Raw genomic sequence first — 15463 nt, 5'->3', positions numbered from 1 at the left:
AAAACAATCGTTTATTGACAGGGGCGATTAAGTAAGGGCTGTTTATCTAGCCCTGGGTATTCTCAAACTAAACATTGCCTTGACAGTGTTTTCCTTAAATGTTTTCCTTTAAAACAATCTGCCCTGGATCGCATCCATTTGCAGTTGTTAGGCTCTTATTTACTTTACGATTAATCAGAGTGTCACTTGCAAAAGGTCTTTGTTTTAACTAGAGAAAAAAAAAAAGTTGAAGAGCCTCTGTATTTCAAAAATCAAATTTTTTTATTTCAGGTACTTGTATAGTGCCATCAATTTACACAGCACTTTACATATATATTGTACATTCACATCAGTCCCTAACCCTCAAGGGGCGTACAATGTAAGGTCCCTAACCCTCAAGGGGCGTACAATCTAAGGTCCCTAACCCTCAAGGGGCGTACAATCTAAGGTCCCTAACCCTCAAGGGGCGTACAATCTAAGGTCCCTAACCCTCAAGGGGCGTAAAATCTAAGGTCCCTAACCCTCAAGGGGCGTACAATCTAAGGTCCCTAACCCTCAAGGGGCGTACAATCTAAGGTCCCTAACCCTCAAGGGGTGTACAATCTAAGGTCCCTAACCCTCAAGGGGTGTACAATGTAAGGTCCCTAACCCTCAAGGGGTGTAAAATCTAAGGTCCCTAACCATCAAGGGGCGTACAATCTAAGGTCCCTAACCCTCAAGGGGCGTACAATCTAAGGTCCCTAACCCTCAAGGGGCGTACAATCTAAGGTCCCTAACCCTCAAGGGGTGTACAATGTAAGGTCCCTAACCCTCAAGGGGTGTACAATCTAAGGTCCCTAACCCTCAAGGGGTGTACAATCTAAGGTCCCTAACCCTCAAGGGGTGTACAATCTAAGGTCCCTAACCCTCAAGGGGTGTACAATCTAAGGTCCCTAACCCTCAAGGGGTGTACAATCTAAGGTCCCTAACCCTCAAGGGGTGTACAATCTAAGGTCCCTAACTCACATTCATACATACACATCAGTCCCTAACCCTCAAGGTGCGTACAATCTTAAGGTCCCTAACTTACATTCATATACATATTAGAGCCAATTTAGACAGGATCCAATTCACCTACCAGCATGTCTTTGGAGTGTGGGAGGAAACTGGAGTACCCAGAGGAAACCCACGCAGGCACAGGGAGAACATGCAAACTCCAGACATGTGGTGCCATGGCTGGGATTCAAACCAACATCCCTAGTACTGCCAGGCAGAAGTGCTAACCATTTAGCCACTGTGCTGCCCCATTGTATGTGTTCTATAAAAAATGCAATTCAAATATCCATTGTTGTGTATGTATAATTCCCGTCATGTACAGAAATGGTACATCGGCCTATGGTTAATCGCATGCTAGGCAAAAATAAGCAACAAAATGTCAGTTAGAAGTTTCCTGGTATGGGATCACTGCTCAACAGTAGAAAGAACTGTCAATATTGATACATTTATATCTGAATATACATTGTTCAGCTATAACATTGTGACCACTGACAGGTAAAGTGAATAACATTGGGGTTATTTACTAAAACTGGAGGGTGAAAAATCTGGTGTAGCTCTTTATAGAAACCAATCAGCTTCCAGAGTTTTTTTTGTTAAAGCTTAAAGTGGAGTTCCACTCACCCTGTCAAAAAATAAAAGTCAAGCTACAAAAACTGTAGCTGCTGACTTTGAAAAAGCAGCTACTTGCCTGTCCCTCGGTCCCATGGTGTGTCCCCCGCAGCCCATTTCACCAGCCATCCTGTATTCCAGGAGGCCGTCATCTTCAGTGTGGGCACCCGGCTGTGATAGCTTGCGGCTTCACAGCCGGGTACCCACTGCACATGTGTGAGTAGCTCTGCGCTTCATGAATGGTCCTGTAGTCTTCTGGGATCTGTCACGTGTCCCAGGAGACTACAGGGAGGGAGGGAGGACACCTTCCGCTTCCGGTCGCCTAGGCGATCGGATCGGAAGTGGGAGCGGGTATCTGTCAAATTCGAGTACCCGCTTCCCCCCGCCTCCCAAAGGTGCCAATCCTTAATGGGGAGCGGGGGAGCAGTCCTTAAAGAGGAATTCCCCCTTTTGGGTGGAGCTCCGCTTTAAGGGCTCATGTACACGGGGCGTTTGGAAAACTCTTCTGAACGATGGAAACTGCTGGAAAACGTAGGTTAAAAAAACGTCAGTTTAGCCGCCTTTGCATACCGCGTTTATGCGCAATTGCGTTTAGAAGCGTTTTTAAAAGATAACCTTAGGAGACCTTCCCAAATGCCCAGAATGCACTGAAAAATAGTAAAAAATTACCGTAACTATTTCAGACATTTTGAGAGGAATAGAGAGAGCAGAAGCAGAGAGAGCAGTATTTGTGGAGATGACCTGTCTTTTCTGGTTGTATTCACTATGGATCCCATGATGAGCATAATGCGGCACGTTCTACCATTTTTCCTTCAGCAAAACCTGGAACTGACTGCGCTGGTGTACCGGGTCCATTTGAATACATGGAAAACCCTTTGCATGAATTTCTGATGATGAAAAAAGGCTCTGGACAGCATCTGGACATGGAACAGTTAAAAAACGCTTCTAAACGCAAATGCGGTTAACTGCGTTTACAAGCGTTTGGCGTTTGAAACGCCGGTAAAATCTACTCCTGAATGCAAGTTTTCTGTGTTCAAAAAATGAGTATAAACTCAAATGCCTGTAAATGACTGTAAACGACGATGAGTACATGGACACATAGGAAAACATTAGGGAGAGTTCAGGGGCTGCTGAAAAAAACGCAGAAAAGCTGCTGAATGTCAGTTTATCAGCTACATGTACACGAACCCTAACTGGACAAACTGAAGTTAGAAGCTGATTGGCTACCATGCACAACTGCACCAGATTTTGCACTCCCAGCTTTAGTAAAGCAACCCCATTATCTCATTACAATGGCAACTGAAAGTGGGTGGGATACAGGGGCGGACTGACCATTTGGAAACTCGGGCACTGCCCGAGGGCCCGGAGTCAGTAGGGGGCCCCATGAGATGCCCCTGGTACCTTTTTCATAGGCTTTTTTGAGTTTGGGCAAGGACACAGGGGCCCCATGATCCCCTATTGCCCAGGGGCCCCATGAGTTGTCAGTCCGCCCCTGGTGGGATATATTAGGCAGCAAGTGACCATGTTGTCCCTGAAGTTGATGTGTTGAAAGCAGAAACAAATAGACAAGTGTAAGGATTTGAGGGACTTTGACAAGGGCTAAATAGTAATAGGTAGACCACTGGGTCAGAGCAACTCCAAAACTCCAGCTCTTGTTCCCGGTCTGCAGCGGTCAGTAGAGATGTGCATTTTGTTATGATTTGTTTTTCAGACGAACATTTATTTTTCGGAGACTAAAATGTATCTGAATTTCTGAATGGACTTCTGAAAAAAGTTAGAACGAAATTAACAAATTTATTTGTTTCATTCAGATGATGTCACATGATGCGACAATAGTTCGGGCCCATTGTAAAAAGAATTCAGTTTTCGGATTTGTTCAATAATCTAGATTCAGGTAACGAATGGATCTGAATTTCATTCCATTCGTTAATTCGGATGCAGATGACGCCAGTCAATATTGTCCAATCATCTCATGCCATTTCTCTTAGTGGGTTTGGCTAGCGTCTGAAAGTATTGAATCCTTCCAATTTTAATCTGTCTGATTTGATAATATATCGAATATGTATAGCAATCTTCTAGAAAAACTGTAAAAAAATTTTGAATCTACCCGAACCAATGAGTATACGATTTGAATGCTGAAGATACGAAACGAATTCCGAAAATGAATCAGTTCAACGTAACAAATATGACAAAACAAAATTCTTCAATTAATAAATGCATACGAAACGAATATGTATGGCATGTACATGTCTAGTGGTCAGGACCTACCAAAAGTGGTCCAAGGAAGACAAACCGGCAACAGTGTCATGGGCAGCAGGAAAATGTTGCACTTACGTGAACCCATTGGAAGAGCCTGCTTTTCAGTGGCTTTACCTAAACACTGATCCTTGCCTTTGGCAGAGATCACATGACCAATGTCTTGGAATTGGTTAGACAAAACACTTCCGAAAAAGTCTGCCTGAATGGTTCCTTCACAAAGATGGCAATAAAAACTGGACAGATGCTCTAAGCCAGGGGCGGACTGACCATTTGGAAACTCGGGCACTGCCCGAGGGCCCGGGGTCAGTAGGGGGCCCCATGAGATGCCCCTTGTACCTTTTTCATAGGCTTTTTTGAGTTTGGGCAAGGACACAGGGGCCCCATGATCCCCTATTGCCCGGGGGCCCCATGAGTTGTCAGTCCGCCCCTGGTGGGATATATTAGGCAGCAAGTGACCATGTTGTCCCTGAAGTTGATGTGTTGAAAGCAGAAACAAATAGACAAGTGTAAGGATTTGAGGGACTTTGACAAGGGCCAAATAGTAATGGGTAGACCACTGGGTCAGAGCAACTCCAAAACTCCAGCTCTTGTTCCCGGTCTGCAGCGGTCAGTAGAGATGTGCATTTTGTTATGATTTGTTTTTCAGACGAACATTTATTTTTCGGAGACTAAAATGTATCTGAATTTCTGAATGGACTTCTGAAAAAAGTTAGAACGAAATTAACAAATTTATTTGTTTCATTCAGATGATGTCACATGATGCGACAATAGTTCGGGCCCATTGTAAAAAGAATTCAGTTTTCGGATTTGTTCAATAATCTAGATTCAGGTAACGAATGGATCTGAATTTCATTCCATTCGTTAATTCGGATGCAGATGACGCCAGTCAATATTGTCCAATCATCTCATGCCATTTCTCTTAGTGGGTTTGGCTAGCGTCTGAAAGTATTGAATCCTTCCAATTTTAATCTGTCTGATTTGATAATATATCGAATATGTATAGCAATCTTCTAGAAAAACTGTAAAAAATTTTTGAATCTACCCGAACCAATGAGTATACGATTTGAATGCTGAAGATACGAAACGAATTCCGAAAATGAATCAGTTCAACGTAACAAATATGACAAAACAAAATTCTTCAATTAATAAATGCATACGAAACGAATATGTATGGCATGTACATGTCTAGTGGTCAGGACCTACCAAAAGTGGTCCAAGGAAGACAAACCGGCAACAGTGTCATGGGCAGCAGGAAAATGTTGCACTTACGTGAACCCATTGGAAGAGCCTGCTTTTCAGTGGCTTTACCTAAACACTGATCCTTGCCTTTGGCAGAGATCACATGACCAATGTCTTGGAATTGGTTAGACAAAACACTTCCGAAAAAGTCTGCCTGAATGGTTCCTTCACAAAGATGGCAATAAAAACTGGACAGATGCTCTAAGCCAGGGGCGGACTGACCATTTGGAAACTCGGGCACTGCCCGAGGGCCCGGGGTCAGTAGGGGGCCCCATGAGATGCCCCTTGTACCTTTTTCATAGGCTTTTTTGAGTTTGGGCAAGGACACAGGGGCCCCATGATCCCCTATTGCCCAGGGGCCCCATGAGTTGCCAGTCCGCCCCTGCTCTAAGCTTTCCTAAAGAATTTAAAGCATTACAGATGGAGTTGGGCTTTAGACCTAGGACTCCATTGCTGAAAAGTAGGCTTGCTTACTATAAAATAAGTAAAATAGTGCAGCGCTAAAACTATGATTCAACAGAAAAAAGGGGATATTAACCATTTGCTGCTCGGCCTATAGCCGTTTGGCGGCCGCAAAAATGGATTAGCTTTCCGGGGTCTACGCCATTTGGCGTCCTCCCGCACATGCGCAGTTCGCGCGGTTGGAGAGCCGCACAGCGTCGTGATCTGTCACCGGCCGTGTACCTCGGACACGGCCGATGACAGATCTGAGTACCGGTACCATGTGACCTGCTGTGACCAATCACAGCAGGTCACATGACAGTTGTATACAATGGATGGCTTCATTCATGCCATCCATTGTATACTAGTGTCTAGCTGTGAATGGTCACAGCAGGTCACATGCACATGTCATGTGATTAGCTGTGGCCAAATCACAGCTAAGCACAAAAAAAAACCCCCTGAATGAATCGATGTCATTCAAGTAAATGCTTGCTTATAGCAAAGTAATTCTTTGCTATAAGCAAATTGTGTAAAAAAAAAAAAAAAAAAATACTGATCACTTCCCCAAAGTAGTACAATGTTACTATGGTAATCTTTAAAAAAATGTAATAAAAAATTAAAAATAATAAAAAAAATATATATATATATATATATTTTTCATACTGTCACCAGTCAGTGTCCCTGTTCACCGCCATGCCAGTTATATGATGACGCTGTACTGCACTGGTGACAGTATGTAAAAAAAAAAAATAGTGAAAATTATTTTTTAAATTTTTTAATTTTCCGAAAAATTATGACAAAAAAAATACAACTTCAACTTGGACCTCAAGAAATTAGATTGGCTGTCAGTACTTCAGGATTGATCAATATTCAGATCTATACCATAGTTTGTGAACTCTAAAACTTTCCTACAAACTAAATAATACATCCTAATTTGGGTTATTTTCACCAAAGACATGTAGCAGAATACATCTCGGCCTAAATTTATGAAGAACAATTATTTATTTGTAAACTTTTATAACAGAAACAAAGAAAAACTTGTTTTTTTTTCAACATTTTTGGTCTTTTTTTGTTAATTTAGCAAAAAATAAAAACTCCGGCGGTGATTAAATACCACCAAAAGAAAGCTCTAGTTGTGTGCAGAAAATGCTAAAATTTTAGTTTGGGTACAATGCTGTATGATCGCACAAGTGTCATTCAAAGTGTGAGAGCGCTGAAACCTGAAAAATGGCCTGGGCAGGAAGGTGTAAAATTGCCCGGTATTGAATTGGTTAAACAACAAACTGATAATGTAATATAATTAAAAATTCAATATAAATGACAGTCTGTGTGAATATAAGTTGCCAAGTAACTTGTTAAGATTCGGTGGTGGTGCTCCAAGAAATACAGTAAAATTACGCACTCACCAGATGCGTAATATATATATGCATTAAGTATCACATCCAGGGTTTCCTCATCAGATAAAGGTCTGGTCAGGGGCGTAGGTAATCCTCCCTCAGGGTTATGGTCAGCAATGCCCGGTAACAGATTAAACGGATCCAGGTAACCAGAGGTCCCTTTAAGGGATGGGTAGGTGAGGATGCCTGCTTACAGAGAACTCCCTTCTCTGGATATAGATGGTAGGTAGATGACTGGATCACAAAAAAGGGCTCTGCAAATAAATATCAAGCTGCCCCCAGTAAGTCAGGGCCTCTCCCGACCTTCGTGACAATATATCTGAGGAATTTAAAGCATTACAGCTGGAGTTGGGCTTTAGACCTAGGACTCCATTGCTGAAAAGTAGTCTTGCTTACTACTGTCTTTATGACTTTCTGGGACGTTTCCTTACTGTACGGACTTACATCTGATTTAGCTGTGTATTCTTTTATTGCAGAAATCCCCAACTTCCTGACTAAAGAAGAGTGCAAGCTTCTGATTCACCTGGCCCAGCTGAAAGGTCTCCAGGCTAGCCAGATTCTGCCTGTCGATGGCTACAAGGAAGCCATGGAGAGCCTGGAGATCAGCAAGACTGACATCTTCAACCTGTTGGACCACAATCAAGATGGACACTTGGAGTTAAAAGAGGTCACTAAAGCTGTACTAACCATATACCAAATCCATGTGTTGCCTGAACCATTCTGACACCATTGTGCTCAGTCTGTCAGGGGTTTGGGGAAACAAAGTTATGGGACATCAATTTCATCTTGATGAAAAAAAATTAACTATGGCACTGCTTGCCAAACGTGACGGGGGGATACATTTTGTACACCCCTTTCCAATGCCATTACAGCTTACGGGGAAACAGTGAAAACAGCTCTGCCATGAGTTTTTACCGCCCCCTCCCAAATGTACGTTTACACTGGTTACAGCAATTGTACAGTGACTGTGCAGTCTAATAGATACCAAAGTTTGATCTGCTGCAACAGATCAGATATGCCTCCACCTTTCCTCTGCAGTACGAGTCTGCGTGTTATGGGCGTGGCTGTTACTCTGCTCTGCCAGCACAGACCACTGGAATGGGAGAACAGGAAGTGCATTTCTAATAAGAGAAAAAGGAAATGTAAGACAGTTTCAAGTACAAATCCTAAAATGAGGGCACAGGACTATAAAGAGAAAAAAGTGTGACTTCAATAAAAATGGTATTGGGGCAGATAAAAGGTGAAGCAGCCATCTTGGTGCGCTCAATGGAATATACCTGTTGGGAATGCAACAGCATGTACTATAATGTACTATATATAGTATTGTATGTTAATATCACTTGACCAGTAGATGGCACTGTACACTAAGGTTACCAGTTGTGCATATGTGTAAAACTTGTTGGTTCTCTCTCTTCCTCTCTCTCTCTTCAAAGCAGTGTTTCTCAACTCCAGTCCTCATGGACCCCCAACAGGTCATGTTTTCAGGATTTCCCTCAGACGAAACAGCTGTGGTAATTACTAAGGCAGTGAAACTGATCAAATCACCTGTGCAAAATAATGGAAATCCTGAAAACATGACCTGTTGGGGGTCCATGAGGACTGGAGTTGAGAAACACTGCTTTAAAGCAAGATGTCTGCTATCACTGTCTGCTGAAATGTGCTCTGTATGATTGTAACTTAAGCCACACAAGTAAAGTCATAGTTCTGCCTCATCACTACCAGTGTCTTCTATAACACATAACCAACAATACCACGGCCAGTTTTCAATAGAAACCAATAAGTCCCATGCACACAGGGCATTTGCCCAGCTCTCCTAAATGTCTTTCTTCCAGGCAGTAGCGCTTTGGCAGAAAAAGTGCTTTGCATGTAAACGTATTTAGGCAGATCAAGCGCTTCAGCATTATTTATTTCCTTGGCTAGTATAATAATTTATTCTGGCCATTGAAATGAATTTACGCTCAAGCGCTTTACGCGCCTAGCATTTTTTCTACCAAAACGCTGTTGCTTCTGGATGTGCTGGCAGTGGGGGGTTTTTATGCCTCTGAATGCCTCTAAATGCTTACATGTGCATGGACACATAGGCTAACATGCAGGGGCATTTAGAAACAGAAAAAAAACACCAGCCCCCCCCCAAAAGCCAACAACTACAGTTTCGCAAGATAGAAGTGCTAATTACCAAGCCGCTATGTTTATTAGACCCCTGATGTCCCCCTAAAGCAGCCCACAGAATATGCAATCTTCTACCTTCCATCACGAGTTGACACTGACTGATGGTTGATTTGTTGATGGGGGAATCCCACCCGCAGCACCATTGTGTTCTGCCGGCGGGAAGCCATCACAGCTGGCGCCTATAGCCACTGCAAATGATCACATGAAAATAATCCAACAGACTGGTTGTACTGAAGATGATCAATGGATCAACTTCAGTACAACCAGCCTGCCCATGGATGGATTGAATCTCGGCCAGTCCATGCTGAATAGGGTTGCCACCTCATCCCTTTAATACAGAACACATATTAATGACACAGGTTCTGAAGCTAGTTTAACCACTTCCCATCCAACCCATTTATATAAACGACCGGACGGGAGCAGTGGAGGAGCGGGTGGCCGTTTATAAACGTCCTCCCGATTCCCTGCCTGTGCGCGCTCCCTAGGAGTGCACAGCACCGCAAGCTACCCTACTTTACAGTCTGCTGCTCACCTGATACCTCTGGCCAGGATTTGAGAGCTGTGAACCTGGAAGTGCTGAGAGCTGGACACCTCTAGATTGATCGCTCACAGGGAAAATCATGGCGCACACCTCCTCCACTCTCTGTCCTAAGTGAGGTTTTCGATGCAGCGACTCAGTATTTTATAGCTGAACCCACAGATTAGTTTTAACACAATCTAATGGCTCCAATTGAATATATAGATTCATTTGTGAACACCAGCTGCAAGAAAGACCTGGATAGAACTTTGCGCTCAGGACCTCAAAAGTGCAGTCCTTCTTACCAATAAGATACGGTTTACAATAACAGCCCATTGCAGTCACAGAATATATAACTGCATTGTAACTCATTGAAAGCATAGCCAATGTATGTATTGCCGCCCAGCCACTGTCACCGTCCTTGCCAGTCAATACCCGCTCACTGAAATGTTATATATTCATATGGCTTTCAGTTTATTATGAATGCTGCTGCTAGACTCATCCACCTTACCAACCGATCAGCGACTGCTGCTAGACTCATCCACCTTACCAACCGATCAGCGACTGCTGCTAGACTCATCCACCTTACCAACCGATCAGCGACTGCTGCTAGACTCATCCACCTTACCAACCGATCAGCGACTGCTGCCCCTCTTTACCAATCCAACACAACAAACACTTTTCTCCTGCGCTAGGAAAGGACTCAGTAGACCCAATAGGAATGTTCTGGAATTTTCTGGAACATGCACTGCTTGCTGCCCTCAACAGACCGGGGTGGTCCAAGTACACTGGATACAAATGGAGAAACAGAAAAAGGGTGCACTGACCTAGTGCATTATCGTTTAACCTCTTGCCGTCCGCCTGCTGTTTATAAACGGCAGGGCGGTGGCAGTCCAGGGGCGGGTTGCCGTTCCTAAACGGCACCCGCCTTTTCTAGCTGTGCGCGCTCCCTAGGAGCGCGCACCACCGCGATTCGGTGTCCGCTGTGTCCTCCGGACACAGTGAAACACCGATCGTCGGACGGGACCTCTGTACGAGGTCCCGGTCATGTGATCACTGATTGGCGAATCAGTGATCACATGCAAAGTAGTAAGCAAGATGTCACTTGTGACATCATTGCTTACTACGTGTGAAATCTGTGAATGATCACAGAGGTCACATGGTACAAGGCTATTCACAACACCCTTGTACCATGTGACAAGCTGTGACCAATCACAGCTCACTCAGTATTTCTCAATGACTGCAAGAATGCAGACAGAGAGAAAGAGAAATGATTGCTTTTACATCCTATATGGGTGTAAAAGCAATCAGTGTAAAAAAAAAAAAAAAAAAATCTTCATCACCCCCCACAAGTAGTACAGTGTCACCATGGTGACACTGTACTGCTAGGGTGACAGTATGTAAATAAAAAATAATATAAAAAAAATAAAATAAAAATCTAAAAAAAAATGTTTAAAAATTATAATTTTTGGTTATAAACTAATTTGGATTTTTTTTTTTACTAAAAAAATAACGGAATAAATTTTGGCCAAGATTTAGGATGAAATATTATTTATTTGCAAAATTTTATTAAAAAAACACTTAGTAAAAAAAATAAAAATCCCAGCGGTGAATAAATACCACCAAAATAAAGCTTTATCTGTCTCAAAAAAATGGTAAAAAATTGATATGGGTACAGTATTGCATGACCGCGCAATTGTCATTCAAAGTGTGATAGCGCTGAAAGCTGAAAATTGCCCTGGACAGGAAGTGGTTAAAAAAATTTATTGAAGAAACAAAAATAGGTATCATACTCACAATGGACATATTAACACAGGCATGTCAAACTGAACAAGATGTATGATCCAAACAGGTTGGCTCTGAGGAAGAGGTTGTGTCCTCGAAACGCGTTAGACAGTTGGTCATCCAGGGTTCCATCGTATGGACTCAGATGTTGTTTGGATCATACATCTTGTTCAGTTTGACATGCCTGTGTTATTATGTTCATTGTGAGTATGATACCTATTTTTGTTTCTTCAATAAATTATTTTAAACGATAATGCACTAGGTCGGTGCGCCCTTTTTCTGTTTCCCCTCTTTACCAATCCATCCACTGGCTTCCACCAACCCAATGTATAACATTCAAAATACTAACCACAGCTTACAAAGCCATCCACATAACTGCCCCCAGCTACATCACAGACCTCATCCACAGATATCGCCCAAATCGCCCGCTCCGCTCCTCCCATGATATCCTCCTCTCTAGCTCCCTCATCACCTCCTCCCACGCTCGCCTCCAGGACTTCTCCTGAGCCTCTCCAATCCTCTGGAACTCCCTACCACAGTATGTCCAGTCAGCCCCCACCCTGTCTGCCTTTAGATGATCTTTGAAAACTCACTTCTTCAGGGAAGCCTACCCCACGTCCACCTAAGAACTGTACTGAAATCACCTCCACCAGATCATCCCCCACAGCTATCACCTTTTGTATCATCTCTATTATGAATGCTGCTGCTAGACTCATCCACCTTACCAACCAATCAGCAACTGCTGCCCCTCTCTGCCAATCCCTCCACTGGCTTCCACTAACCCAACTTATAAAATTCAAAATACTAACCACAACTTACAAAGCCATCCACAACACTGCCCCTAGCTACATCGCCAACCTCATCCGCAGATATCGCCCAAATCGCTCACTCCGCTCCTCCCATGATATCCTCCTCTCTAGCTCCCTCATCACCTCCTCCCACGCTCACCTCCAGGACTTTTCCAGAGCCTCTCCCATCCTCTGGAGCTCCCTACCACAGTATGTCCGGTCAGCCCCAACCCAATCTTTGAAAACTCACTTATTCAGGGAAGCTTACCCCACCTCCACCTAAGAACTGTATTTGAATCACCTCCACCAGATCATCCCCCGCAGCTATCACCTTTTGTATCACCTCCCCCTTCCTTTAGATTGTAAGCTCCCAGGATCAGGGCCCTCCTGTTCCTTCTGTACTGAAATGTATTGTAATTGTACTTTCTCCCGTTATATTGTAAAGCGCTGCGCAAACTCTTGGTGCTATATAAATCCTGTATAATAATAATGGCTTTATTTCATGTTGTCTTTTTGTTTTCCAGGTCTTAACCCATTCCCGTCTTGGGAACGGAAGATGGATGACTCCCGAGAATATTCGGGAGATGTACGCAGCGGTTAAAGCAGATCCAGATGGAAATGGTACATATTGTAGGTTCGCAAAGTAGCTAAGGGGTTCACACTCTTATTTTTACAGCACTGGCATCCTGGATTCAGTTCAGGGAACACTTTGTGCTTGGGTGTATTATGATTTCCCAGCTTATGTGTGGGTTTTCTCCAAATACTTTGGTCTCTTCACAAAATCCAAATATCTACGAGGAGGTAAATCTGCCTCCGTCTGAAGAAACCCTGTCAACTGTATGCCTGAACGAGATACATTAGACTTAAACACTTCTTTGAGTGATGTTTGATTTACATATACAGTTAGGGGGAATGGTAAAAACAGGTGGTTCAGCCCTGATTTTTTTAGACAAATTAAAATTTGTCAAGTTCCTGATGAACTGAATTTCAATTCCCCCTATGGCCGGCCTTACGCTTTGTTTATAAACAAAGTTATGTGATCCTTCTATGGCCTGCTTTAGTCTATCAATTCTTACAAATGTTTCCTCCCCCATTCCTCCTACCCATCCTGCAAGGGGGTTCTAATCCTTCCCCACTTTGTCCCAAAAAAAGAAAAAAGTTTTCTTTTTTAGGTACATTTTAAAATGACAGCTTGAATCTGATTGGCGGTTTCGTTTTATGGACGTCACGTTTCTTCTCTGCTGTGTCTAAATAGGTGTCCTCAGCTTGGATGAGTTCAAGAAACTGAACCTCAGGGACTTCCACAAATACCTGGGGAACCGAGAGGTCACCATGAATGACTTGGTGAGGAACAGCCAACACACATGGCTCTACCAGGGAGAGGGCGCTCACCGGGTACTGCGGTCCATCCGCCAGAGGTAGGTGACATGGAAAAGAGTCTTATCCAGAATTAAAACAGTGTTATATAAGAAAAATCTTTGCGCTTAGCCTAACAATGTGCAGAAAAAAAGTGCAAACTATTGCTATTGACTTCCTGAATACCAGAATAAATACTTTACTAAATTAAACAGTGCGCTGTTCCCTTTAAATATACACACTAATAAATAAATATTACGTGCAAAAACAAATCATAAAATCATAAACAATACAAAAGTGAAATCCACAATTCATATACACAATTGTGTTCAAAATAATAGCAGTGTGTTGAAAAAAGTGAATAAAGCTCAAAATCCTTCTAATAGCTTTTATTTCCATCCACACAAATGCATTGGGAACACGACACATTCTATTCCAAATCAAAACATGAAGAAAAATACATCAAATTTGTGTTGTTCCTCTAAAAAAATTGAAGAAAAGTGAATATTAGACGGTTCAAAAAAATGGCAGTGTTTGTATTCTTCTTTACAAACTCAAACATTCACTATATAAACTGAGAAATGTTTGAATATTTTGCTTTCCTTTGAATGACTTCATGAATATTTGGTTGTAGTCGCACTGTTTCTGAGAACTGCTGTACATCTGTGTTGCATGGAGTCACCCAACTTCTGGCCCCTGTGATCAGGTATTCCAGCCCAGGATGATTGGACCACATTCCACAGTTCTTCTCTATTTCTTGGTTTTGCCTCAGAAACTGTATTTTGATGTCACCCCACAAGTTTTCTATTGGATTAAGATCCGGGGATTGGGCTGGCCACTCCATAACGTCCATCTTGTTGGTCTGGAACCAAGATGTTGCACGTTTACTGGTGTGTTTGGGGTCGTTGTCTTGTTGGAACACCCATTTCAAGGGCATTTCCTCTTCAGCATAAGGCAGCATGACCTCTTCAAGTATTCTGATGTATTCAAACTGATCCATGATCCCTGGTATGCGATAAATAGGCCCAACACCGTAGTATGAGAAACATCCCCATATCATGATGCTTGCACCACCATGCTTCACTGTCTTCACAGGGTACTGTGGCTTGAATTCAGTGTTTGGGGGTCGTCTGACAAACTGTCTCCGGCCACTAGACCCAAAAAGAACAATCTTACTTTCATCAGTCCACAAAATGTTGCGCCATTTCTCTTTAGGCCAGTCAATGTGCTCTTTGGCAAATTGTAACCTCTTCAGCACACGTCTTTTTTCCAACAGTGGGACTTTGCGGGGGCTTCTTGCAGATAGCTTGGCTTCACATAGGCGTCTTCTAATTGTAACAGTCCTCACAGGGAACGTCACACCTTCTTTCATCTTCCTGGAGCTGATTGTTGGCTGAGTCCGCGCCATTTTGGCTATTCTTCTATCCATTCCAATGGTAGTTTTTCGCTTTCTTTCACGTCTTTTGGTTTTGGTTGCCATTTTAAAGCATTTGCGATCATTTTAGCTGAGCAGCCGATCATTTTCTGCACTTCTTTATATGTTTTCCCCTCTCCAATCAACTTTTTATTCAAGGTATGCTGTTCTTCTGAACAATGTCTAGAACGACCCATTTTCCTCAGAATTTCAGAGAGAAATGCACTGTAACCAGCATGTACAACATTTGCTGCCTTCCTTCCTTAAATAAGGGCAATAATTGCCACCTGTTTTTCAAAGAATGAATGACCTCACTAATAGAACTCCACACTGCTATTATTTTGAACACGCCCCTTTCAATGAGTGATTCAATGACACAGAATCAGCAGCATGCATGTCATGACTGTTGGGTCTGTTGGATTTCTATTACTCTACTACCCCTGCTAGGAAATTATTTGCCATGTAGAAATATCAT

The 15463-nt window shown here is 42.8% G+C and overlaps 1 protein-coding gene across 1 annotated transcript in view; it reads left to right on the top strand.

Moving 5' to 3' along the window:
* P4HTM (prolyl 4-hydroxylase, transmembrane) overlaps positions 1 to 15463 on the top strand; it is a 91901-nt gene that overhangs the window by 44641 nt on the left and 31797 nt on the right. The window contains exons 3-5 of the mRNA XM_089656616.1: positions 7436 to 7626; positions 12743 to 12839; positions 13474 to 13636. Of these exons, the coding sequence (XP_089512742.1) occupies positions 7436 to 7626; positions 12743 to 12839; positions 13474 to 13636 (451 nt within the window). The remainder of the gene's footprint in view (positions 1 to 7435; positions 7627 to 12742; positions 12840 to 13473; positions 13637 to 15463) is intronic.

This window comes from Staurois parvus, unplaced genomic scaffold (genome assembly GCF_062004578.1).
Source record: "Staurois parvus isolate SC_StPar_1 unplaced genomic scaffold, SC_StPar_1.0 ptg000920l, whole genome shotgun sequence".
Lineage (NCBI taxonomy): Eukaryota > Metazoa > Chordata > Amphibia > Anura > Ranidae > Staurois > Staurois parvus.
This window is presented reverse-complemented; position numbering and strand designations above follow the sequence as displayed.